The 27,638-nt window shown below is 40.9% G+C and overlaps 1 protein-coding gene across 11 annotated transcripts in view; it reads left to right on the top strand.

Moving 5' to 3' along the window:
* The window catches only part of DOCK9 (dedicator of cytokinesis 9), a 324,209-nt gene that overhangs the window by 240,865 nt on the left and 55,706 nt on the right, over positions 1-27,638 (top strand). For all 11 annotated transcript variants that reach the window (XM_059903279.1, XM_059903276.1, XM_059903274.1 and 8 more), the window contains 8 exons: positions 12,429-12,575; positions 12,779-12,862; positions 13,563-13,674; positions 16,819-16,997; positions 17,239-17,352; positions 19,346-19,466; positions 23,923-24,056; positions 26,103-26,217. In XM_059903279.1, coding sequence (XP_059759262.1) covers positions 12,429-12,575; positions 12,779-12,862; positions 13,563-13,674; positions 16,819-16,997; positions 17,239-17,352; positions 19,346-19,466; positions 23,923-24,056; positions 26,103-26,217 — 1,006 coding nt within the window. The remainder of the gene's footprint in view (positions 1-12,428; positions 12,576-12,778; positions 12,863-13,562; positions 13,675-16,818; positions 16,998-17,238; positions 17,353-19,345; positions 19,467-23,922; positions 24,057-26,102; positions 26,218-27,638) is intronic.

Raw genomic sequence — 27,638 nt, 5'->3', positions numbered from 1 at the left:
CACAGGCTCCAGACACGCAGGCTCAGTAGTTGTGGCTCACGGGCCCAGTTGCTCCGCGGCATGTGGGATCTTCCCAGACCAGGGCTCGAACCCGTGTCCCCCTCATTGGCAGGCGGATTCTCAACCACTGCACCACCAGGGAAGCCCTATTTTTGAATTTTATATTATTTTTTTTTATACAGCAGGTTCTTTAGTTATCTATTTTATACATATTAGTGTGTACATGTCAATCCCTATCTCCCAGTTCATCCCACCACCACCACCTGCCCCCCAACATTGCCCCCTTGGTGTCCATGTTTATTCTCTACATCTGTGTCTCTATTTCTGCCTTGAAAACTGGTTCATCTGTACCATTTTTCTAGATTCCACATATATGCGTTAATATACGATATTTGTTTTTCTCTTTCTGACCTAATTCACTCTGTATGACAGTCTCTAGGTCCATCCACGTCTCTATAAATGACCCAGTTTCATTCCTTTTTATACCTGACTAATATTCCATTGTATATATATACCACATCTTCTTTATCCATTCCTTTGTCATTGGGCACTTAGGTTGCTTCCATGACCTGGCTATTGTAAATAGTGCTTCAGTGAACATTGGGGTGCATGTGTCTTTTTGAATTATGGTTTTTCTCTGGGTATATGCCCAGTAGTGGGATTGCTCAGTCATATGGTAATTCTATTCTTAGTTTTTTAAGGAACCTCCATACCGTTCTCCATAGGGGCTGTATTAATTTACATTCCCACCAACAGTGCAAGAGGGTTCCCTTTGCTCCACACCCTCTCCAGCATTTGTTGTTTGTAGATTTTCTGATGATGCCTATTCTAACCGGTGTGACGTGATACCTCATTGTGGTTTTGATTTGCATTTCTCTAATAATTAGTGATATTGAGCAGCTTTTCATGTGCCTCTTGGCCATCTGTATGTCTTCTTTGGAGAAATGTCTATTTAGGTCTTCTGCCCATTTTTGGATTGGGTTGTTTGTTTTTTTAATATTGAGCTGCATGAGCTGTTGTTTATATATTTTGGAGATTAATCCTTTGTCCATTGATTCGTTTGCAAATATTTTCTCCCATTCTGAGGGTTGTCTTTTCGTCTTATTTATAGTTTCCTTTGCTTTGCAAAAGCTTTTAAGTTTTCATTAGGTCCCATTTGTTTATTTTTCTTTTTGTTTTCATTACTCTAGGAGGTGGGTCAGAAAAGATCTTGCTGTGATTTATGTCAAAGAGTGTTCTTCCTGTGTTTTCCTCTAGAGTTTTATAGTGTCAGGTCTTACATTTAGGTCTTTAATCCATTTTCAGTTTATTTTTGTGTATGGTGTTAGGGGGTGTTCTAATTTCATTCTTTTACATGTAGCTGTCCAGTTTTCCCAGCACCACTTATTGAAGAGACTGTCTTTCCTCCATTGTATATCCTTGCCTCCTTTGTCATAGATTAGTTGACCATAGGTGTGTGGGTTTATCTCTGGGCTTTCTATCCTGTTCCATTGATCTATATTTCTGTTTTTGTGCCAGTACCATATTGTCTTGATTACTGTAGCTTTGTAGTATAGTCTGAAGTCAGGGAGTCTGATTCCTCCAGCTCTGTTTTTTTCCCTCAAGATTGCTTTGGCTATTTGGGGTCTCTTGTGTCTCCATACAACTTTTAAGATTTTTTTGTTCTGTAAAAAATGCCATTGGTAATTTGATAGGGATTGCATTGAATCTGTATATTGCTTTGGGCAATATTGATTCTTCCAATCCAAGAGCATGGTATATCTCTCCATCTGTTTGTGACATCTTTGATTTCTTTCATCAGTGTCTTTTAGTTTTCTGAGCACAGGTCTTTTACCTCCTTAGGTAGGTTTATTCCTAGGTATTTTATTCTTTTTGTTGCAATGGTGAATGGGATTGTTTTCTTAATTTCTCTTTCTGATCTTTCGTTGTTAGTGTATAGGAATGCAAGAGATTTCTGTGCATTAATTTTGTATCCTGCAACTTTACCAAATTCATTGATTAGCTCTAGTAGTATTCTGGTGGCATCTTTAGGATTCTCTATGTATAGTATCATGTCATCTGCAAACAGTGACAGTTTTACTTCTTCTTTTCCAATTTGAATTCCTTTTATTTCTTTTTCTTCTCTGATTGCCGTGGCTAGGACTTCCAAAACTATGCTGAATAACAGTGGCGAGAGTGAAAATCCTGTCTTATTGCTGATCTTAGAGGAAATGCATTCGGTTTTTCCCCATTGAGGGTGATGTTGGCTGTGGGTTTGTTGTATATGGCCTTTTAGGTAGGTTCTCTCTTTGCCCACTTTCTGGAGAGTTTTTATCATAAATGGGTGTTGAATTTTGTCAAAAGCTTTTTCTGCATCTGTTGAGATGATCATATGGTTTTTATTCTTCAATTTGTTAACATGGTGTGTCACATTGATTGATTTGCATGTATTGAAGAATCCTTGCATCGCTGGGATAAATCTCACTTGATCATGGTGTATGAGCCTTTTAATGTGTTGTTGGATTCTGTTTGCTAGTATTTTGTTGAGGATTTTTGCATCTATATTCATCAGTGATATTGGTCTGTAATTTTCTTTATTTGTAGTATCTCTGTCTGGTTTTGGAATTAGGGTGATGGTGGCCTTTGTAGAATGAGTTTGGGAGTGTTCCTTCCTCTGCAAATTTTTGGAAGAGTTTGAGAAGGATAGGTGTTAGCCCTTCTCTAAATGTTTGATAGAATTCACCTGTGAAGCCATCTGGTCCTGGACTTTTGTTTGTTGGAAGATTTTTAATCACAGTTTCAGTTTCATTACTTGTGATTGGTCTGTTTATATTTTCTATTTCTTCCTGGTTCAGTCTTGGAAGGTTATACCTTTTTAAGAATTTGTCCATTTCCTCCAGGTTGTCCATTTTATTGGCATATGGTTGCTTGTAGTAATCCCTCATGATCCTTTGTATTTCTGCAGTGTCAGTTGTTACTTCTTTTTCATTTCTAATTCTGTTGATTTGAGTCTTTTCCCTTTTTTTCTTGTTGAGTCTGGCTAATGGTTTATCAATTTTATTTATCTTCTCAAAGAACCAGCTTTTAGTTTTATTGATCTCTGCTATCGTTTCCTTCATTTCTTTCTCATTTATTTCTGCTTTGGTCTTTATGGTTTCTTTCCTTCTACTTTGGGTTTTGTTTGTTCTTCTTTCTCTAGTTCCTTTAGGTGTAAGTTTAGATTGTTTATTTGAGATATTTCTTGTTTCTTGAGGCAGGATTGTATTGCTATGAACTTCCCTCTTACAACTGCTTTTGCTGCATCCCATAGGTTTTGGATTGTCATGTTTTCATTGTCATTTGTGTCTAGGTATTTTTTGATTTCCTCTTTGATTTCTTCAGTGATCTCTTGGTTATTTAGTAACGTATTGTTTAGCCTCCAAGTGTTTGTGTTTTTTACGTTTTTTCCCCTGTAATTTATTTCTTATCTCATAGTGTTGTGGTCAGAAAGGATGCTTGATATGATTTTAATTTTCTTAAATTAACTGAGGCTTGATTTGTGACCCAAGATGTGATCTATCCTGGAGAATGTTCCGTGTACACTTGAGAAGAAAGTGCTATCTGCTGTTTTTGGATGGAATGTCCTGTAAATATCAGTTAAATCTATCTGGTCTATTGTGTCATTTAAAGCTTGTGTATTCTTTATTAATTTTCTGTCTGGATGATCTGTCCATTGGTGTAAGTGAGGTGTTAAAGTCCCACACTCTTACTGTGCTACTGTCGATTTTCTCTTTTATAGCTGTTAGCATTTGCCTTATGTATTGAGTGCTCCTATGTTGGGTGCATATATATTTGTAATTATTATATCTTCTTCTTGGATTAATCCTTCAATCATTAGGTAGTGTCCTTCCTTGTCTCTTATAACATTCTTTATTTTAAAGTCTATTTTGTCTGATAGAAGAATTGCTCCTCCAGCTTTCTTTTGATTTCCATTTGCATAGAGTATCTTTTTCCATCTCCTCACTTTCAGTCTGTATGTGTCCCTAGGTCTGAAGTGGGTCTCTTGGTAGGCAGCGTATATACGGGCCTTGTTTTTGTATCTATTCAGTCAGTCTGTGTCTTTTGGTTGGAGCATTTAATCCATTTACGTTTAAGGTAATTATCAATATGCATGTTTCTGTTACCGTTTTCTTAATTGTTTTGGGTTTGTTTTTGTAGGTCTTTTCCTTCTCTTGTGTTTCCTGCCTAGAAAAGTTCCTTTAGCATTTGTTGTAAAGCTGGTTTAGTGGTGCTGAATTCTCTTAGCTTTTGCTTGTCTGTAAAGCTTTTGATTTCTCTGTCAAATCTGAATGAAATCCTTGCTGGGTAGAGTAATCTTGGTTGTAGGTCCTTCCCTTTCATCGCTTTAAGTATATCGTGCCGCTCCCTTCTGGCTTGCAGAGTTTCTGCTGAGAAATCAGCTGTTAACCTTATGGGAGTTCACTTGTATGTTATTTGTCGTTTTTCCCTTGCTTCTTTTAATAATTTTTCTTTGTCTTTAGTTCTTGTCAGTTTGATTACTGTGTGTCTCAGTGTGTTTCTCCTTGGGTTTATCCTGCCTGGGACTCTTCTGTGCTTCCTGGACTCGGGTGGCTATTTCCTGTCCCATGTTAGGGAAGTTTTTGACTATAATCTCTTCATATATTTTCTCGGGTCCTTTCTCTCTCTCTTCTCCTTCTGGGACCCCTATAATGCAAATGTTGTTGAGTTTAATGTTGTCCCAGAGGTCTCTTAGGCTGGCTTCATTTCTTTTCGTTCTTTTTTCTTTATTCTGTTCCATGGCAGTGAATTCCACCCTTGTGTCTTCCAGGTCACTTATGTGTTCTTCTGCCTCAGTTATTCTGCTATTGATTCCTTCTAGTGTATTTTTCATTTCAGTTATTGTATTGTTCATCTCTGTTTGTTTGTTTTTTAATTCTTCCAGGTGTTTGTCCTTTAGTTCTCCAAGTCTTTGTTAAACATTTCTTGCATCTTCTCGACCTTTGCCTCCATTCTTTTTCTGAGGTCCTGGATCATCTTCACTATCATTATTCTGAGTTCTTTTTCTGGAAGGTTGCCTATCTCCACCTCATTTAGTTGTTTTTCTGCGTTTTTATCTTGTTCCTTCATCTGGGACATAGTCCTCTGCCTTTTCATTTTGTTTATCTTTCTGTGAATGTGGTTTTCGTTCCACAGGCTGCAGGATTGTAGTTCTTCTTGCCTCTGCTGTCTGCCCTCTTGTGGATGAGGCTATCTAAGAGGTTTGTGCAAGCTTCCTAATGGGAGGGACTGGTCGAGAAGTATACTTAAAATCAACTCTCAGTGTCATCTATCTGAGAACTGTGATAAAAAATTAATAAAGGAATTTAATTGTATATGTTCTTTTCTCAAGATGGCAAGTTAACCATAGAACTTTAGGGTCATTAGGGACCAGAAAGCTAACTTCTTGTCCAACTCCTCCCTTATTTCACAGAGGTAGAGACAGAAGTCTGTACCCATGAAGTGACCTGCCCAGGGTCACACAGTTGAGCAGAGCCAAGAATCATGCTAGAGGCAGGATCAGCCTATCTCAAGTGTTGTGCCATTCCCAGCCTATAACCCCATTCTCCAATGCTGCGAGGAAATAGTTTGTACTTGGAACTTTACACAAAGCACTCAGATGCTGCCATGCACAACCTTTTCTGTAAGTTAATTATATCTTGGTCTCAAAACAACATTCAGACAGTTTTTAGAGGTAGTTTATTTTAAAATTATCCAGTTTGAAAAGAAACACAGGCATCCAAAAGGAGAAAGCTTAATTGCAACATAATTTACTATAAAAAGAGATTCAAAACACCTGCTCACCACTTCGGGGAGTTTGACATTATTCACTTTTAGAGGGCCTCTCCTGTGACTTCTGCTTCCATGTCACCCAAGATAGCATCCTTCCCCTAAATCATGCCACCCTTCCCCTAAACCACACCTTGATCTAGGAACTTCTCTCAGAGTTTTTGAAGCGTGCATTAACTTTGCCTCATGTCTTAGGAGTAATGAGTTTTTATGTTTGAATTATTTATTTTAATGTTTGTCTTATATTTACATCTTAAGAATTGCGTGTCCTAGTCTCCGATCCCTGTGTTCTGGATTTAGGGAACAAGTTCATATTCACCATTTCTGTACTGCTCGTGATTTCCAGAATCATGATCAAATCCCCTCAGAGTTTTTCTGTTTTTGGGCTGAAGATTGTCAATATAATCCAATGTGTTTATAATCCCGACCTTGACTTTTTTCCTCATTGGTGAGTCTGTCTTAAAGTGCCATGAACAGGCACACAACTGTCTTGTAGGGGCACCTGGGCTGTGGATTCATGTAAGAGCCAGATGTTGCTTTCAGTGTTGCTGAAAGCGCCCTGCCCAAGGATATCTGCCGTGGATCAACATTTGGGGGCCTAGTGTGTCTTGAACTGAGGCCTTCATTTTCCAGTCCCGGTGCCGGCAGCATTGTTCCATCTGATGCCCATGTATGGGGAGGGATAAATCTGCACGCCGTTATACCGAAGATGGAGGCAACCATGTATATATGTCCACCTTCCCGTCTGTGGCCAAGCAAACTACATTTTGCTACACTTGCAGAGGAGAGCTGTGAATTGGAGCCTCTCTCTGAACTAGCATCTAAAGTAATCAATTTCTTTACTACCGCAGATGGACCTGCAAAGTTTGGATTGATTACATATGACTGTGCCAGACTTGAGTGTTTTATAGGTGAGGTCCTTAGAATTTGTCATAAGTAGTTTTTGAGAAAGATACAAAGCAGGCCTCATTGGGGCTTACTGAGGAGTTCCCAACCCCCAACCCCACTCTGCCTCTAAGGTCAGCATATTTTAGGTGTGTTTTTTCTGTCATTTATTTTTAGCAACTGTAATTTCAGCAGACTCATTTTGAGTTTCCTTCCCTCCCACACTGAATCAAGGAAATTGTTAGCATTCCACAGGTGCTCCTCAGGGAAGCTGGAAACCTGGCAGTGGACAGGATGAATATCTACCTTTAAGTGTCAGTTGTTTAGCTTTCAACCATTTTCTGTCTTAATTGAGCAAGGAAAGAGCTTTCATTTGAAGAGTGAACAAAGGATGGTATGGTTCATGTTCTAAGTGTACTGCCTGGACTTCTCCTAAGCCATATGTGTGAGCTCTATACATACATGATGGCAGAACAGTAACAGCCATACTTCCGTCCATGAGTGCGTGTTTCAAATAGTGTTTGTTCTGTGCAGGGCATTGAGGAGAAATGCAGGTAGAGTGGAGGGTGCGTCCTCAACCTTGAAGCTCACAGAGTCCTTGGAGAAGGAGAACATGCAGTCAGAGGAGAGTGCAGGAAGGTGTACGAGCTCCAACATGGTAGGAGATTCACGTGGAGCTGGAGCTGGAACTTTACCTGGGCCTAGAAGGATTATTTTGGGGAGCTTTGTGGCCAAGCAGCAGACGGTTTGGTAGAGACCATAGAAAGGCAGGGTAGTGACAAGATGAAAGAGAGTGTAAATGTTAGCAGAGTGATTGGGAAACTTTTGTACCAATGAGTCTACCTTCCTCCTGGGGTTTAAATAGTCTGTGGAACAGATTAATGCACCTGTCATTGTTCATATGTCTTTTTTTTTTTTTTTTTTTTAGCTTTCTAACTGCACTAATATAAAATGACATTTTCTGGTGATGCTGATGAAGATCTAGCATTGGGAGGGAAGAGTGGGCTTGAGGATGAGGACACAAACCATTATGAATGAATAAGAGAGGATATTAAGACAGAACCAATAATTTGACCCAGCAATTGTACTTCTAAAGTATTTACCAAAGAGAAATGAAAACACATATCCACACAAAGACCTGTATGCAAATGTGCATAGCAGCTTTATTCATAGTAGCCAAAAACTGGAAACATCCATTAACTGGTGAATGATAGACAGATTGTGGTAACTCCATGCAATGAAATACTACTTAGCAATAAAAAGGAACAAAGTATTGATTTGATTTCCATCCAGTAACATGGATGGATCTCGAAAGCGTTATGTTATGTGAAGGAGGTCACTGTGGTCACATATACACGATACACCATACACTGTATGAGTTCATTTCTATGACATTCTAGAAAAAGGAAAACTACAGGGACAGAAAACAGAGCAGTGGTTTCCAGGGGCCAGCGTGGGGGAGGGGATTCAAAGGGCCAAGAGGAAGTTTTTTGGGTGATAGAAATGGACTGTGCCTTGGCTGTATTCACTTGTCCAGATGAACCCAACTGTGTACCTTAAAAGGGTGAATTTTAGTGTATGTAAATTAAACCTCAATAAATCTGACTTAGAACATAGTAAAGTCAGATTGAATGGGGGATAAAAGGCCGCCTGGATGTTAAGTGTGAGCATACAGTGAAATGGAGCTTTTGAAAGAGAGAATCGGGGCATGGTTTACCAGGGAAGGTGGAGGTGATCAGTTTTCTTGGGAAATCTTACGCTTTAGGGCTATGGGTTCAGCTGCTGTGACAGAGATCTAAAGTAATACTGACAAACAAGAAAAATTATTTCTTCTCACATCAAAGTCCAGGGTAGTATGGGGGTTCCGTTCCACAAAGTTACGGAGGCCCAGACTCCTTCCATTTCCTTCCTTTGTCTACCTGGAGGGCTGCTCGTCCTCCTGATCTGAATGGGTCACCACCATGTCCACGTGGAGCCAGCACGAAGGGGAGGGCACGCCTTTTCCCTGTAAGGATGTGGCACCGGCAGGGTGCAGAGAGAAAGAAACACAAGAAGACCGATTTTTGCAAATGAAAATGAGGACACAGGAGAAGGAAAGAACTTGTAGGACAAAAGAGAGAAGAAATGATGTAGGGATTCCAGTAAGAGGGAGTAACTTGAGACTGCTGGAAATGTCATTGGCAAATTTCTTGTCTACACCATTACTTTTCCGTTGTTACTGTTGTTTGCTAAGCCAGGAAAATGAAGTTTATTAACTAGTAGTCTTATTTATTGTAACACTGAACAGTGAAATGGCCTGTAGAAGAGAGGTCTCTACACCCAAGAGAGTGGAAGAACACAGTAAGGAGGAAAGCATTGAACACGTGAAGGCTTTTGGATGTCCTTGCACAGTGGGCAGCGATTTGGGCAGCAGTGGGTGTGGCACCCAGATGATGTAGGACATGGTATAGCCCCTCGCTGGCGTCTGTAGAGACGTGGCTGTCAGCAGCAGGGCTCACAGGGCCCTTCGCTTCAAGGCTGAGTGTGGGTCATCAGGGAGATCCCACTCAGGCCAGGCGTCAGGTGGCAGGAGCTGAGCAGCCAGCAGGAGGGCATGAAGGTGTCGGGCTGACAGCAGGGTGGGGGGCATGGGGCGCAGCAGGCGGGCTGGAGGAGGCGGACCAGGTGTGGGCAGGTGCTGGGCAGGCAGACCAAGCACCGGCAGCACTTGTTGGAGGCATAGATGGTGGTGGTCGGGCCACTGCGGACGCTGCAGCATTACCAAGGGGAGATCCGGCTGCAGGACATGGTCAGGAGGTAGGTTTCGTTTGGCTGAGAAGTCTCCTGCTGTCTTAGTGTCCTCTCCTGAGCCAGCGCTTATATACTCACTCCCCTAGATATCAGCTCATTAGCCTAGATCATGTTCTTCCATCTCAGTTTATAATAATCTCCATAAAATCATCTCATTACCTCAGTCTTTATTACCCTTTGATGTGTGTCTTACCTCATTGCTTTGTTGCCAAATTAGGACTCTTGACAATAGCTGTTTGTCACTGCAGGGAGAGCTTCATCTCACCATTAAAAAAAATTTATTATAGAAATTTTAAACAATAAAAATAAAAAGAAAGGGAATAGTTTAATGAATGTCATGTGCCTCTCACCCACCCAGCTTCAACAGTTATCAGCACTCTGCCATTCTTGCTTTAGGTATCCACCCTCATACTTCTTGTTTCCTAGAGTATTTTTAAAGCAGTTCCCCAATATTTTATCATTTCATCTATAAAACTTTAGTGTATAATATCCAATGGATAAAGCCTTAAAAAAGAATAACCATTGTACCATATGACACTCAATAAAGTTAGAAATATTTCTTTATTATCATCCAACACCCCATCTGTATTCCGTTTCCCCCAGGTGTCTTAAAAATGTCATTTTACAGTTGGTCTGAATCAGGATCTAAACATAGTCCACGCGTTGCATTGGGTTGATGTGTCTCTGAAGTTTCTTGGATCCTCACACTGTTTCCTCTCCATTTGTTTGTTTCTTTAATGCAGCGTATTTGTTGAAGAAAGTAGACCATTTGTCCTGCAGAATTTCCCATATTCTAGACTTGGCCAGTTGTAACCTTGCAGTGATACGTGACATGATTCTCTGTACCCTCTGTATCCTGTACACTTGTGTAGTGATATCTAGAGGCTTAATTCCATTCAGGTTTGATTTTCTTTGTGGCAAGGATACACCTTAGCTGGTGCTACTGTATCACATCAGAAGGCATAGGAGTCTGGTTGTCCCACTTTTAGTTATAATAGTATTGACTAATAGGTTCCATTCGGTCCACCCCATGCTTCCATTATAGAGTTCCCCATCCACTTTTCATGGTTTAAGCAGCTGTTGACTCAGCCCCATTCTGTAGGCTTTTCTTGGGAAACCTCTTTTTTAGGAATGGCCAGCTTAGGTAGCTGGCGGTCATGCCTAGTGGTTAGAGTTGGCCTTGCCTGTTTTCCTGGAAGCTGATCATCTGATGAGGCTGACACCTCAGGATATAGAGTTACTGGTTTGCACATATGGAACAAAATCCTTTTGGAATTTCAGATTTTACTGTTCTGTTTTTGAAAGTAGGTAAATTTCCAATTCTTATGACTGGATCCTTCCCTCACTGGATTCTTGAGTTTGTGTACATTTACAAAGATTGTCTTGTTATTGGTTTGAGAACTGAGATGATTATAAAGCTGGCATTTCAAAATTTCATAGTAGGTTCTGGTATTTAATGCATAAAATAATGCATGCTTTCATAGCATAAATACCTAGGCTCCAGTTCTAGTTTTACAAAATACTATTTGTTTGATACTAGGATACTGGTTTGGCTGCTCCAAAATAGGCCAAAATAGTAGTGGCTAAGATAAGACAGAAGGTTCATTTCTCTCTTTTGGAAAATTATGAGCCAGTAGGCAGCTCAGACAGTGGGGAGCTTGCCCCCCAAGGTCATTCAGGGACTCAAGCTCCTATCCAACTATCCAGCCCAGGTGTCACCCTCGTCTGCATAGTTGAGAAGCTGGCTCACCACCACTCCACATTCCAGGCAGTGGCAAAGAGGAGGACTTGGTAGGCAAGCAGCGCCTTTTATGGGAAAGGCAAGCGTCACTTCCTCTTACAGCCCATTAGCCAGAACTAGTCACATGGCCATTATCTTGCCACAGGTTATGCTGGGAAATGCAGTCTCTAGCTGGGCAGGCATGTGCCCTGTAAAACCCAGGAGTTCTGTCACTAAAAGGGAAAAGGAAAGGAAGGATATTAAAGGTCAGTTAGTATTCTTTATTGAATCTTTCCAAGCTTCAGTTTCATCTCATCTGTAACGTGGGGATGAAAACACCCCCCTGTTGTGGCTGTTAGAATCACGTGCTGTTAGAATCACGTGCATGCACGGATAAGTGTCGTGGAGCATCCAGTTAAGCCCCCTTCACATTCCAGGCCTTCAGTAAATGGTTCCATGCGCTGGGGCCAGAGGGGGGTCAGCGCGGCGTCACAGAGCAGAAAGAGCGTAGTCTTTAAACTCATTGTAGATCTGGCTTTGAATCTTTGTTATTGTTAGCTGTGTGACTGAAGACGCATTTACCTAACCTCTCTGACCCTCTATAATATGAGGGTGTTTAAGAATTTAATGAAAAAGTACATAAAAATATCTAGTGCGGTGCCTGGTGTGTAGAAGATACATGGTAAGTGGTAGCTAATTGCCAAGTGATCTGTGTGTAATTTCTTAGGTAAGCATTCCTGATGGGGAGAAATTATTATGTAAAGTCAGTTTAAAGAGGACTTCTAAGCAGTTTCAACTAGTGACATACAGTCACCATTCTGTGTGTGTTCAGTTTGAATACTTGAGGCTTAACCCTAAGCCAGTGTTTTCTAAAGAAATCTCTGAAAGATACAGGCATTAGAATCAAAGTAAAATGCAGTAAGAATGCAGGTCCGATCAGAATCTCTGGAAGTAAAGGTGCATCTCCACATTTTTATAAATACCTCCACAGTGGCCTTTATCATACTGAAGTCTAACATCTCAGACCTGATCCACAGCATTTATTTGAAGTATTAGAATACTTATACAGTACTTCGAGAGAAGAAAGAATAATTTATTTTATCTAATTTCAGATAAATAAGATGAGAGCCCTGGGTTTTTGAAATGAACTCAGGGATGAGATTTTTTTTTTCCCCCTCAAAGGTTGCAACTTAAAAAATAATAAATGTTTGCTCTAAATCCTTTTTAGTTATTGCGAAACCAGAGATTTCCTGCATCCTATCATCATGCAGTGGAAACTGTTGTGAATATGCTGATGCCACACATCACTCAGAAGTTTCGAGATAACCCAGAGGCATCTAAGAATGCGAATCATAGCCTGGCTGTGTTCATCAAGGTGGGGGCCTCCGGGGGAGAGGGTGTCGCCAAGTGCCTAATGTGCTTTTTCTAGCAGAGTGACTCGTACATATAGATGCTCAGTGAATGTTGATGGCAGATTTTTATGCCAAAGGATAAACTTAGTCACAATAAATGCAGATTTGAAGCCAACTTCCCAAAAAAGCCTAAATACTTAACCTTTGTGGGTTGTTTCCTCCACAGAGATGTTTCACCTTCATGGATAGGGGCTTTGTCTTTAAGCAGATCAACAACTACATCAGCTGCTTTGCTCCTGGAGATCCTAAGGTAGCGTGTGTGTGTGTGTGTGTTACACACTGTTCTTTTTGTCTCTCTGAGTGACATCTGGATACCCACCTGTTTCTCTTGGTTCACATCAGAATTTTCTTTCAGTCCCAGAGGCACTATTCATTCTCCTCTCTTGGAGATACTAACTAGTACTAACTAGTACTTGCATTGATGTGTGAGATATTAGGGACACAGTAATTCCACATGCAACATAAATACCTGTTGATTTTTCTCATAAATACCTTAAATGACTTCTCAGCTGCAAAACTAAAAGTATATGTGTTGCAAATCATAGTTTATTTAACAAGGTAACAGAAGTAACCATGTAGCCTTTCTCTGCTAGAATTATCTGTCTCTTCCCTTGCGTGTCTATTTTAAAGCTCTGCCTTACTCATTTTTTTATTGCACTGAATCTGTGTCTATAATTATAAGCTGCCTGAAATCCTTTATTGAAGTAAGAGGAGCATAAATCATAAATGCCCTAAAAGTCAGTGGAGGACATTGTTTAATGAAATGTGTTCCCAATTTTCAAACAAATCCCTGCAGACATTCTGAAATCTGTAAAATAGCCTAGAGCGTGCAGCTCTAAGACAGGGAAGAGGCTAAAGACGAGTGTGTGATTCCTAATAGGTTTTTCAGGAGGCTGTATAAAGTATCCACTGAGGTATTTAACTTATGACTAACCATTTTTTTCCTGCAGACCCTCTTTGAATACAAATTTGAATTTCTCCGTGTGGTGTGCAATCATGAACATTATATTCCGTTGAATTTACCAATGCCATTTGGAAAAGGCAGGATTCAAAGATATCAAGGTAATCTATCTTTAAATATATTAATCCTAGTCTTCTCAGAAAGAGAGCCATTCATTTTTAATAAAAGAGAATTAGTTCACGCATGACATTCAAATTATCTGATATTTTTCATTGATGAATTGATTTTTTTCTTGTTAAATTTCCATTAAAAAAAAATTGATAAAATGCTATATAGGAACTTACTTTTTTTTAGCAAATTTACCAGACTACAGATCATGCCAGTGTGACTCTTTTTCATTGAAAAATTCCATTGCTTAAACAACAGTAATCCATTTTATTTACTGTAGTTTATTTTTATTTGTTTCACTTTTCTTTTTTCTTATGAATTAGCTTTTCTTTCACCAGCTGTGGAGTCAAATGACACTCCTGTAGGTAGGTGTGGGGTGTGATGCTTGCTTTCTTGCATCTTCCTCCTTTAAAAGAAAAAGAATGCAAGTGATTGCTGAAATGCTTACATATGCTATTCATGTAGGCATTTGCCGTATACTTGGATCAGTTTTAAAATTGATGATAAACCAGTGAATTTGTTCTCACTGTAGCTAAGACATTGCCATAAGCATCCCCAGGGGGCATCTGGTTTTTTGCTCCTGGGGTCAGTAGGTCCACTAGGACGTTTCTTTAAGAAGTAAAGCAAACAAACAAAAAGCTCTGCTTCATTTCAAAAATGTATTATTCCACCGTTTTCATAGTCCTTGTTTATAGCAGTAGCAGTAACCTATGTCACAAGCAACATGGCTTTTCACATGCTTTTTATGTTTGCATGCTGAGTCTTTATTAACTGTTCTGTATCCTTTTTGAGTTTGAAGAGAATTAAGCTCATAGAGATTTCTTTGTCTTCACTGAGTAAGTCAAATGAATCAAATTAGTCTCTTGGGTCTGTCAAGTAGTATCTAGCACCTTGTAGGTGCTCAGGATTATTTATGCTAAAGGAGATAAAAAGTGGAAGGATGCCACCAAACTATTAATGACACCTAAATCAACTGACTCTGAAATTCAGAGAGAAACTCACAAAGGAATTCATTCAGAGACATAAATACCTTGCCTTTTAAAGAGCAAGAAGGGGGACTGTGGCCTGAAGTTGGCGGTCATACATTCAGCAAATATTTGCTCAGCACCAACTATACCTAGCCTTGGGATAGAGTTGTGGACAACAAGGATGAAATCCCCTGCTGTCTTACCTGTGTGAAATATGTAGAACATGAGAGAGTGATAAGTGCTAAGGAGAGAGAAATAAAGCAAGAGAAGGGGATAGGAAATGGGCTGGCATTGAGATCGGGTGGCCAGGCAAAGCCTCACTGAGAAGGCAACTTTGGGATGATAATTGAAGAAGGTGAGGGGTTGAGCTCCTGGGCTCTTCAGCATCCCCCATCCAACCCCAGCCCGCCCGCCTGTCCCACCCCGCACTGTTCCCCACACGCCAGGCACACCTGCTGGTCCCAGCTCCTCACACATGGCAGGCCCTCCCTGCACTTCTCAGCCTCACGCAGCACCTCCCTGGGGATCCTCATCTTCCTCCTGGCCAGCCACTCAGCACCTCCCATGTGGGCCCAGCCAGGTCTCCCCCTCGCCTCTCCCAGCGCCCCACCTGGAGTGAATTGCTCCCTACTCTGCACCCCAGACCCTCCTTCACCCCACCTTCAGTTCCTAGCCCACCTGTCCTTGGAGACTGTGACTGTCTTTTCCTCTCACCTGTCAGGGTGCTGAGGATAGCTCTTTCTGCCCAGCGGTTGGGCAGTGAACGTGTGCTAATGTCCATCTTCCCCACTGGCCCAATTGTCTATCCTGCAGAAGCAAGTGAGGAGTGAGGAGGAGACCCTTCAGGTACCCCACAGACTCACACAAGCTCTTAGTAGACTGTCGGGGTATTTGGCGGCTAGAAGGGCCGCCCTAGGCAGGTGGCGTGGGTCAGCTACAGATAATTTCCAGAACTGCACTGATGGGAATAAAGTTTCGGGTTTTTTTTTAGCATCCTCCTTCCTCTTACCCGTCTCACCTGCTCCTCCACTCTCCTCTCTGCACATGCACACGTACACACACACACGTGTACAATTAAACCCATAAATAGTTCTCCTTCTAAGGGGATCATATGAATTCAAGCTGTGAACTGTCTTTTCAGTAAACTGGACTTAAAGATCATAAACAGTGGACATGAGTATTCTGGAAAGATGAACACTCTTTCCCTTCCTTCTGCTAAAGAGTTCATAGGACTTGGGTCAGACTTTGAATAGGTTTAGAAGCAACTAACATGGGATTAAAGTCAAAGGAGAGGCCTATAGATTTTCCTCTAACAATAGATTCAGTATAAGAATTTAAATCCGAGCCACAGCTTTCTGGATAGGTGTATTTCAGCTTTAGAGTGTGATGTTTAGCTGCTTTTATTTACCGTCCCTCAGTAGGTTTCACGTTTGCTTATTATCTCTTTTCCAGAAGAGCTTTCAGTCTTGTCACTTAGCTTGCTGATGACTTACTAGTTCGATTTGGTGCTTTGTCCATTTTAGTTCTAATTTATATTAGTTTTCTGTCGGCTTTTTGAGGTAAAGAAGTTTTAAAAGTATATTTTAGAAAATTCTAAGTCAAATAAGATCTTCTTCAGTGATAGCAAAATAATAGGTAATATGGTAACTCGTTCATTTTAAACACATTGGGTTTTAATGGGTGTATACGGGCATTAATGACCAGGAAATAGATAAATGAACTCATGTAGTGAAGAACATTTTAATAGACCACCTATATTTATTCTTTAATTACGTGTCTGTTATGCACAAATTACTCCCCTATAATGTTGTCAGTTACTACAATTTTATTTTTAAATTTCATATCAATAACAAAATTACATTTGTAATATAACATGCTGTTCTATATTCTAAAAATTGGTTCTAAAACTATTCACTAACTTAATAATTATGTAGGATGTAATACCTTTTAAAATCAAAATCCAGTGCATTTATTTGTATTTAAATTTTGTTTTCACTTTGGAGTGCAGAGCAGTATTTTAGGTTATCAGCCCTTTCCCCTTGGAAGCCAGATGTGACCACCTGATGACACACACAGGGGAGGCTGAAAGCAAAGGATGAGCTTGGTTTTTATTTTATTCAAAGAGTGTTACATCCTTTCTAACTAAAGCGGTTTCTATCCTCATTTCAGATCTCCAGCTTGACTACGCATTAACGGATGAGTTCTGCAGAAACCACTTCTTGGTGGGACTGTTACTGAGGGAGGTGGGGACCGCCCTCCAGGAGTTCAGGGAGGTCCGGCTGATTGCCATCGGTGTGCTTAAGAACCTGCTGATAAAGCATTCTTTTGATGACAGATATGCTTCCAGGGTGAGTGTTCCCTAATGGAAGGAAATATGATTGATAAATGTCCTTCATTTTGAGTAATATAAAGAAATAAGCAATTAGAAAATTAGTGGTAACAGCACTAAGACTTTCTCTGTTTATACAATAAAATCTAACAGCAGTCTTTATAGGAAGGATCCAAATACAGGAGATGGCCAAGTGCTAGCTCAGTCCATCATTAAATTCTGAGTCCGCGATAAACTTACACTTTGCACCTTTGTTTCAGAGCCATCAAGCAAGGATAGCCACTCTCTACCTGCCTCTGTTCGGTCTGCTGATTGAGAATGTCCAGCGGATCAACGTGAGAGATGTGTCTCCCTTCCCCGTGAACCCTGGCAGTGTACGTAAGCACATTCACATAGACACAGCCTGTATTTGCTTCCTGTGGCTGCCCTAACAAAATACCACAAACTGGGTGGCCAAAAACAACAGAAATTTATTCTCTCACAGTCAGAAAGCCAGAAGTCCAAAATCAAGATGTCAACTGGGTTGGTTCCTTCTCGAGGCTCTGGGTGAAGAGTTGGTTCTACGCCTTTCTCCTAGCTTCTGGTGGTTGCCCGAAATCCTTGCTTTTTTTAGCTTATAGCTGTATCACTCCAATCTCTGCCTCTGTCTTCACATGGTGTTCTCCCTGGTGTGTGTCTGTGTCTCTGGTGTCCTGTCCTGTCCTTATAAGGACACCAGTGCTTGGATTTAGGGCCCACCCTAATCCAGGATGACATCATCTTATCTTACATCTTAATTACATATGCAAAGACCCTCTTTCCAAATAAGGTCACATTCTGAGGTTCAGAGTGGATATGCAATTGGAGGGACACTATTCAACTATACACGTCTCCTCTTTTTTTGCCCCTAAAACCATAATAATCTACAGTAGTCTTGGTAAGTTGCATTTCTGGCTAAGATGGGGTCAATCAGTAAACCTTCAACTCTTGTTAAAAATCATTATAAAAAGCCATGCTTTCCCGATGGCTCGTTTTCTTGTAAGATCTCAGGATCTTCTTTGTGTAGCCAACAAAAAGTTATAGAGGAAGGAGTTTGTTTTTTTTTTTTTTTTTAAAAAGCATAGTTCTAACCTCCGTGCTATAAGAGCTCAGTGCTAGCCCCGGTTCTGATGTAACATACTACACAGTCTTGGAAAAGCCACCTCTTGGGGCTGAAGTTTCTCTGTGTCTGTAAAATTAGAAAGATAATCAGACTAGATGTCGGGGGGGGCCAGGGTGAATGACCCCACCTTCCCAAACTGACCACCTTAATTTACTTTAGCTTTATGCAGTCATTTAAAGATATACTGGAAATTAAGTTGACTGAAGGGTGATGCCAGAAATTATCTCAAAGCGTTTTGGTTGGAGACAATCTGCCATTAATTTGGATAGGTGTTAGCAGTTCAGCAGTGCCCTTTTCCTGTTTATTCTGGACCCGTGAACCGGCTCCATTGTTCATCTTGCCACTTTGTCATTACGGCATACACCGGGGGAGCTCCCTTGTGTGTATTTTTGTCCCTTTCCCCCCAGCAGTGGTGCTTTGTCCTGTTTCTTATACATCTCCTACGTGATGGTGCATTGAGATGAACCGTATTTCTAGAATAGTTTTTGTAGTTCCAGAGACCGTGAATGTTCACTGTCCTTACATGGAATGCACCACACTAATCTCACCCTCTACAACATTGTATTTCACATGTGTATTCTCTAAATTTGTCTGCTTTTCTAATCGGAATAAGTAATTCAGGGTGTAATGCTACCTATCTGTACTGCTTCAACTCTGAGAAAAATGAACACCAGCTTTTGCTTTGGCTTTCATGAAAGTAAAATCCCTTTTATGACATGACTTCATAATGCCCATAATTTCTCCACTGATAGAGAATTCACACGAAGCGCCCACCTTGCAGAGATTTTCACTGCTGCTATTGTGAGGTCACTGTTGCTCATTTGGGAAGATTTCTGATGTGAGAGAAAAAAACCAACGTTCCAGTTAGAAAGAGCACGTGAGGCTTCTTCTGAAGGAAGAAACATACAGAAATAATCTACAGAAATGTTGGGCATCAGAGCTCTGGAAAGGGAAGGGTGCTAGACCTCCTGGGGAAATACAGGACTTCATGGGCCAAGGTTTCCCTGCCCGCCCCAGACCTGAAGTGCCGCGTGCTCCCTCCTCCTGCTCCTTCTCTGACCCCCACCCCCCACCCCCACCCCCCGCTGTCCTCCTCCCACTCAGGCACGTTTAACATGCCAGGCTGTTCTGCCCTGTTCTTATACTCGCCCTCACACTTCCAAGAACTGTTGGTGAATCCTTTAAAGTCATCTTCAATTGTTTCTTGTCTCTCTCCTCCTTGACAGACTGTGAAGGAGGAATCCCTTACTTTGCCAGCCGTGAACCCGATAGTGACACCGCAGAAGTCTGGGAGCACGCTGGATGCCAGTCTGCACAAGGACCTCTTTGGTGCCATCTCTGGCATTGGTAATGCTCGGCCTCTGACCTGTTTCTCTGCAGTCTAATTCGGAAAGCGTCTTTAATCCAATCATTTGTTAGCTTTCAAATCAGAAATTTGAAGTCTTGAGTTTCTACTTCAAATATTCTTTTCCTGATTTTGCTCCTCAGCTCTGAAACCCCTTAACTCTACACTGAAATAAAGATCTCAAATTTCAGGAATAACACATGTAGTACACTTAACCACATATTTGTCCTGTTTGCTTTTTGTTTAATGCGTGTTAATTTTTCATTTTAAATCTTCAAACTGGATTGTTTATGCTTTTAGGAAAAGAATATCTTTGCAAGTGTGTGTGTGGTGGGTAGGATTTATTTGTAGTGTTAATGATTTAGATGAGATATGACAGAGTAATTGCTGATGGAGATACTGGTTTATGGCTAGAATGCAGTCCTGAAATCAGTTATCTAAAATCTTCTTTCCTACAATATTTTTTCTATCTGAAATAATGTTAGAGCAGCCCCCATGGGGAGGAAAACAGATGGCATAAATCAAGATTCAAATTGAGTAGTTTTTCCATAAGAATATGCCTGAGAAATGTATTTATTAATATTATGATTGATTGAGCTCATGTGCCAGCTCCTTCATAAAGATAATGGTACAGAAAAATATGTATATCTTCACAGACACTCACAGGCTTATACTGTCTTTATTTCTTCCTCTCTTTTACACCACAGTTTGAATAAATGAAGCATCCTGCTGTGGCTAATGCTTAGACCACCCAATAATGGAACTAACTCATAGGGCAGAATAAAGGGCAGTCCTTTTACCTAATTAACCTGCAGGACTGTGGTTCATTCTGAGTTTATGTCCTTAGCTTTTGTGTTGTTCTAGTTGCTAACGTGGTATTTCATGTGGGTGATGAAACTGGCCAGACTGTAAAATTGGAAACCGCATACCAATGCTCAGATTTATCCCATAATGCCCATACCAGTCTTTAATCTTACTTCTGTTTCTGTGTATTTTTCATAGTAATACTTACCTCATTTGGCGTCGTAAAGATGAAATGAGTTAATTCATACAAAATGCAGAGCCTGGCATGTGGTGTTTCCATTGCCTTTCTCATGGGGCCCTCGCTCTGACTCCTTTGCCTCACTCTGTCCACAAGCCCAGCCACTCTCCAGGAGTGGGGAAGGGGTCCTTTCAGGGGCTTTGTCTGCAGCGGTTCACAGCACTGTTTTTAAAGTCAGACAGATGTGGCTTTGGATCCAGACTCCACCATTTATAATTGCCATGGGCAGGGTGTCTCTCCTCTTTACCCTGTGTACACATCTCAGTAATAGAGTCGTGGTGAGGGATGAAGAGCTAGTTGAATGTGTGCAGTGCTTGGCAAGGTAAACTGTGTTATTATTTGACCGCCATTATAACAAGCACAGTTCTTCAGTGTTATTCATGCTTTGTGATAGACTCTTAGTAGCCTAAATCTTAACTCTCTGTCCTCTCTGACCAGTATTCTGTAGGATTCAAGACTTTGTGGAAATGATGAAACTAGAATGAGGTGATGTTTTGACTCTGACTTGATTCTCCAATTCCACATTCACCTTGTTAGGGTTTGGGATGCCTTGAGAACATAGAGATGAGCCGAAGCGGGGGTCTTTAGCACAACTTCAGTGACATAAATGGCCTTCGATTGCTCTGTGTTCATGGTGAAGTTACAAAAAATACTCAAGGCTAATTTTGTCCCTTTTCATTCTTTCTTGAATTTCAAGATCTGGATCCACTTTTCATGGGAATTCACCACAATAGACTTAATTTATACGCAGGCTTTTATCTATGTTGCCCCCATCTTTAAACACTTTAATCCTTGTTTCCTTTTAGGAATGCCTTCCAGGAAAGCCCCCACCTTTGAACTGGGTTTACTAGTTGTTTTCTGGTAGCTTTAGCAATTCTTCTTTTATTCCTCAAGGAATTTCCAGTTAGTTTTAGTCCCAGTGCTTATCCTTCAAGAGCTGACTTTCTCCTTACATCTCTTAAGGAAATTCTGTTTCCACACTTACTGAGAATGTACCCGCAGCAGTTTTTTTAATGTCTTTGGAACGTGGTGCATGAACATTTCTGAAACTGATTCATTGCCTGGATAAAAACTACTCTAAGATTACATTCATTTTAGGGGCTTCCCTCGTGGCACAGTGGTTGGGAGTCCGCCTGCCAATGCAGGGGACACGAGTTCAAGCCCTGGTCCGGGAAGATCCCACATGCCGCGGAGCAACTAAGCCCGTGCGCCACAACTACTGAGCCTGTGCTCTAGAGCCCGTGAGCCACAACTGCTGAGCCTGTGTGCTGCAGCTACTAAGGCCCGCGCGCCTGGAGCCCATGCTCCACAGCAGGAGAGGCCATCACAGTGAGAGGCCTGTGCACCGCGGCAAGGAGTGGCCCCCGCTTGCCACAGCTGGAGGGGGACCGCGCACAGCAGCGAAGACCCGACACAGCCAAAAATAAATAAATTAATTTTAAAAAAAAAGATTACATTCTCAAGGCATGCATTCTTAGGCTCAGGGTTCCTTTACCTACCTACTCAGTGTATTGCATTTTGCTGTCTGTACAAAGGGGAGAGAGCTGAACTAAATTTCTTTTAAAAGTTATGCACTGGGCCAGGATATTAAATACACACACACACACACACACACACACACACACACACACCCCAGGAACATAGTTCTACTAAGCATGTTGATTTTGATTTATTGCATTTACATCTGTTTGCCTTAGATTAGGACTCTTGTTCTGGAACTGAGCCTAAAACTTTGAGAATTTAATGTCTAATCTTACTTTACTGAGAGCCTTTTCCTCCTGAGTTCTGTGTTCTACACTAAGTATGAAGTCTGGTTATATTAGGAAAACGATAGTTATAATTTGGTCACAGTGCGTGTTTCTTTTCTGAGTATAGAAGAAGGCCCCTGGCTTTTTCATAGTGTTTTCACCTGCACCCTGCAGCAGTCAATCACACAGCTCCTCTTCTGGGTAGGCGCAGCCCCTGGCCAATGGTTTACGTGTTCCTACCTGCACTTACATTCTCAGATTCCCTTGCCCTTCTTTTCTTGATATACTTAATACACTGAATTGGTTTCAGAGATGGTGATGGATAAACCTGAGCGTTAGGGACGGGGAGGGGATTAACTTAGAGGTGTATCAGTCCATGGCAGCTAATTTGCAGGCTGAAACCCAAAAAAGGGCCTGCCTGTTCTGAGGTGCCAAGTAAAGGCATCTGAGGTGAAGGCAGCTTGGGGATGGGAGGCTGTGCTTAAAGCTTGCTGCAGCGTGGCGCCGAAAGTCTTCTGCAGTGTGCACTGCCAGCCCAGGCTCGCAGCCGGAGGCATGCCTTTTGGTTCAAACCAGAATGTGCAAGTCTAAGAGTCATTTTTAATTATGTGATTTATTTAAATCTTATCTAAGCAGGAAGTCAATCTATTACTTTAAAAAATTCCACAGTATTGAGGTAGGGGCTGACTTCTCCCTTAAAATGCTGTTTTTTTCAACAGATGTCACAAATTTTATTTCCAAGTTAGATTTCCTTTCTGCTTGTAACTGTTTATTGCAGAGATTCCCAAACATTCTCAATTCACAGCACCCTTATTATCAAAGTAATTTTTCATGGAGTCCCCAGGCCAAAAGAAACTCCTAATGGTTCGTTTATTAGGTACTTAGGGCCAAATAATAAGTACTTATAACCTAACAACTTAGTAGGCATTTGAAAACTATATACATACATAAATTTAAAGAAAAAAATTTTTATTTTTAATAACCACGATTCTTACTAATGGGTTGTGTGTGCCTGTTGGGCGCTACACGGCTTCTCAAATTTGGAATCAGATTGCTCACCAACATTCTCATTTCCTGTTCCACACTGATTTTCACCCAGTACTTGCTTTTTATCATAGCGACCACCAAATACCCTGCTTCATAGAGATATGACATCATGGAAAGGAATGTAGCACAGTCGGAGGTTGAAACTATAGTTTCCAGCAGATGTCAAGTATCACTGTGTTTTCCTTGAAATTTTAAAATGTCCCATGACACCCCTCAGAGTTTTCTTGGGGTACCTCAGCCCACCGTTTGAGTACTGTGGGTTTATTGCATGGTTTAGTTTTTTTTATTTGATAGTTGTAGGTGGATTGATCTTTTTAATTTTTTGAAGTCTTTATTCTACCCCAGTCTGAACCAGCATGTTCTCCTTTAGTCTGAGCAATCCAAGGTGGTTTCTCATAAGTGAATTGATAGTTATGTCTGAACGTTTCAGATTAACGGTTATTTGTATCTCAATCTAAATGGCCTGGTTCTTTAAAGGAGAGGTGATTGAATGAAACTCTTGAGCCAGCTTTCTCACAGGAAAAATAAGAGCCATAAAAGCAGTTTCCCTTAGAGTTCAGTACTTATTTTTATTTTGTTCTGTTTCACCAAATCTTTGGTCTTGGCTTGATTTCTGTTTAGCTTCTCCATATACAAACTCAACTCCAAACATCAGTAGTGTGAGAAATGCTGATTCAAGAGGATCCCTCATAAGCACAGATTCCGGGAACAGCCTTCCAGAAAGGAATAGTGAGAAGAGCAATTCCCTGGATAAGGTAATTTCTTTTAATGTAACTTGAGTGTTTCTTATAACTAATGGATTTAGCCCAAAGTAAGCATGCTTCATGTTCTAGTGTTCAGTAAGTATGACCTTTTTTTTTTTTTTCCTTAAACAACTCAGTTAACCTGGGGTAGATGATCTCAGAGTACGATCTAAGGATGGGGCCCATTCCCTGAAACCCCCTGATTCCTGTTCTAGGATTTCATCAGGGCACTGTTTACAGTGGAGCACTTTGAGCCAGTGGTTCTGGCAGTTTGAACAGGTTGGGAGATCAAAATGCCACTTGCTTAGAATCCCCACGGTCTGTGTGCCAGAGAACACCGATTATAACACAGTTATCTATGCAAATGGGCGCTGCATCCAAAGCTGGCTCCAAGAAAGATGAATCAGTCATATAGATGAGGCAGGGATAAGGCTTTATTTAAAATCACTCTATTCACACTGTGCCCCCAACACAACACATCCTCCTCATATTTAACTATTTTTTTCTTGAAATACCTAAGTTTGGAATTTTGTGCAGATGGATAAAGCTTGGATTTAAACCTGGAACCATGATAGATTAGTCTCACCTCGGCCACGTTTTCCTAAGTTATTTCAAGTTATAGGCAAGTTATGTATAGGTTAGGTTAAGTTATAGGTTTATGTACCAATAAACAAGTGATTCTCTTAGGGATGTATTCCTAGTTCTCAGAAACGTGGAAGCCGCCCTTCCTCGGGGTCAGGTTCGTAACCTTACCGCGGCTGTGTGGTGGCCGACCTCTCCGTGATGATCCTCAGCTGGGGTTCTGTAGCCGCCCGAGCATCTCCGCGCAGGTGTCATGACCTGTCGAACTTCTCCCTTGACCCTGACATGCCTTCGTGCGTAGAGGGAGAAGCTGCTCAGGAGGCACTCGGCTTGTGTCATACGCGGAGCTGGAGAGGAGGAGAGCGGCCGGTCAGCCAGGAGACACCGGGTCACCATGGACTTCTCGCTGCTAACGCTGCTGCCTCTGCCGGAGGAGCCCCCACAGGCGGCGCCCCTGCTCCCGCTGCAGGGAGGCCTGGGCTCTCCCGGCGGCGCTGATGAAGTGGGTGGGCGGGAGGCGCACCTGCACCACGGCTTTGCCACTAATTGCAATGTGTCTCTTCCTATAATAAAAATACTCGTGTTATGTTATTAGTTAAACCTGATTAGTATATGTCTTTTCCATTGCCCACCAGTACCTTGAATGAAAGATATTTTTTTCGCTGATCTTTCTGCTTTGGTATTTGGCAAAAAAGTTTTCCAGATTTCAATTGGAAATATAACTTTCAAGATTTTTAAATTTCTTGTGTTTTTTAAATGAGATGAGATTCTTGTACTTTTTTTTTTAAGTGAATGCTTTGAACATGGTGTGAACCTGCTGTCTAGTGGCAAAGCTGCCCTCACCCTGCGCCCTGAGCTTTCTGAAGTTTGCAGTGTTGAGCTAAGCTGATGATGGCATGATCTCATCAGTTTAGGGGCTTTGGTCCTGCTGCACTGAGGTGTCCCTGTTTGTCCCTATCAGGCACCTGCCTGTGGTTTCCCCCCAAGGCTGCCCCAGGATGTAACGGAATAACAGTGACTCAGCTCCAGGCTTTAGTGGCTGGTCCATAGCAGCCCCTTGGACTTAATTTGCTGTTTCAGCCACTGACGTTTTCTTGAGGATATGCTTGGTTTGGCACTGTCTTCTGAATCATCATTTCTGTTTGATCTTAGCACACAAAGTTTTTTGCATGAAGTTTTAGTTGGCATTTCGGAACTAAGCCAGTAACTACGACTGGTTTTTCAGTTTGAAAGGTCTGTGCCTTCTGGCTTGTCCTGGGAGAGTGTGCCAAGGAGACAAGACAGAGCTTCCATGGATTAACGCTTGTGTGTATTTGGTGACGGTGTGCTTGTAGTTCATTGACAAATCATTTATACCTTCCAATTTGTATGATTTGACTCAATTCTAAGACTCTTTCTCTTCCAAGGGAGAAAAGTGAACCTAATTTTGTTTTACCTATAACGAAGGAGAAAAATCACCTGTGTTTCCTTCTTTAGCACCAGCAAAGTGGCACTTTGGGAAATTCTCTCGTTCGCTGTGACAAACTTGACCAGTCTGAGATTAAGAGCCTGCTGATGTGTTTCCTCTACATCTTAAAAAGCATGTCTGATGGTAGGTAAAAAAATGAAGATATCTGTTTTACTTTCCTTGTTTCAGTATTTGGTTTATTTTTTAAAAATTGTAGTTGGTTCAAAGTGTTTAAGGATTTAAAGGGATTTTCTCTCTTGTTTGAAATACATATTAATTTACTAAATGTACTGGAAATAAAAGTCTTAATTTGGAAATTTATTTTCATTAATTATTGTATTTCAGAAAGAGTTCTAAAATGTGAATGGCATATTTTAAAAATTTATATTAAGCTCAGACATACATCTTCACTAAGGGAGACAGAAGCAGATAAATGAAGTAGCTTTTGATTTTTTTTTTTTTAAATTTCATTTGTCCAAGCAAACTTACTGACAACTTGTATAATTTTATTAGTCAGTCTCTTGAATTAGAGAATGTGGTGTTGGTGACCTAATAAGCATGTCTTCCATTTACAGTGTGTGTGACATTCCTGGCTTTAACTAGAAGCGAGGTGTGTTTAGTTTTCTAATGGAAATAGTGGTGTTCTGGTAGATTACGCTTCTGATTAAGGGTTTGACAACCACATTTTTAAATAGAAATGACCACAACCATTAATGCTTTATCAGTACCATTTAAAGCTTGTAAACATCCATGGCAGGACAGTTCCAACTCTGATTGTGTGATAGAAGCAATCACATGAAACTGTGCCATAGTATAATGTCACAGTTCTTATCTTGGTCAAAAATCTTCTTAATTTTCCTGTAACAAATTAGGAAGGGTACTGTGAGCTTCATTAAGGTCATTGAGAGAAGACAAACTCTTTTGAGAGTAAAATGCCATTTTTGGAGACCTGAAGCCCACTTGTCTGGTGGCAGGGGGTGTGGGCGTTGAGCATCCAGGGGAAGGTAATTCTGCTGCAAATAGTGTTTCGTATCGAGCTTCCGTTTCAACAGCACAAAGAGCCTGACCTGTAGCTCAGAGGTTAGGAGCAGCATACCGGTAGATCCTTAAAATGCTTTGGAACTGGAGGATTTTATTCTTCTGTCAACATGTTACTTTAAAATAGCTATTTTGAAAAACACAAACAGACAAGATTTTTGTGTGTGTGAACGATGACCAAATACAAAAGCACCAGGCTCTTATTCTGATTTTTCAGTTAGAAAGTTGAAATTCTTCCCATTAAGTCAAACGTTCTCAATTTTCATCATGGTAGTGAGTTTTAGCCAGCATTAGAGTCCTGTTTTTCCTTTATTGAAAGTTTTCTTTAAAATATTTTACATTTCAAATATTAAATGTGATGTGTAACTAGAAAATAACTGTTTTTAAAAATCAAATATACAAGAAATTTTGCATCCAAGTGAAAGTTACCCTTTAAAGTCAGCCTTTTGGAAGGCCAGGCACATATTTAAAAAATGCAACAACTTCTTCAAAACAGTTTTAGAATATCCTTTTTTTTTCCAACTACT

The sequence above is a fragment of the Balaenoptera ricei genome, chromosome 18 (assembly GCF_028023285.1).
Source record: "Balaenoptera ricei isolate mBalRic1 chromosome 18, mBalRic1.hap2, whole genome shotgun sequence".
Taxonomy (NCBI): domain Eukaryota; kingdom Metazoa; phylum Chordata; class Mammalia; order Artiodactyla; family Balaenopteridae; genus Balaenoptera; species Balaenoptera ricei.
Note: the sequence above shows the minus strand (reverse complement) of the source record. Positions and strands in the feature narration are given on the sequence as shown.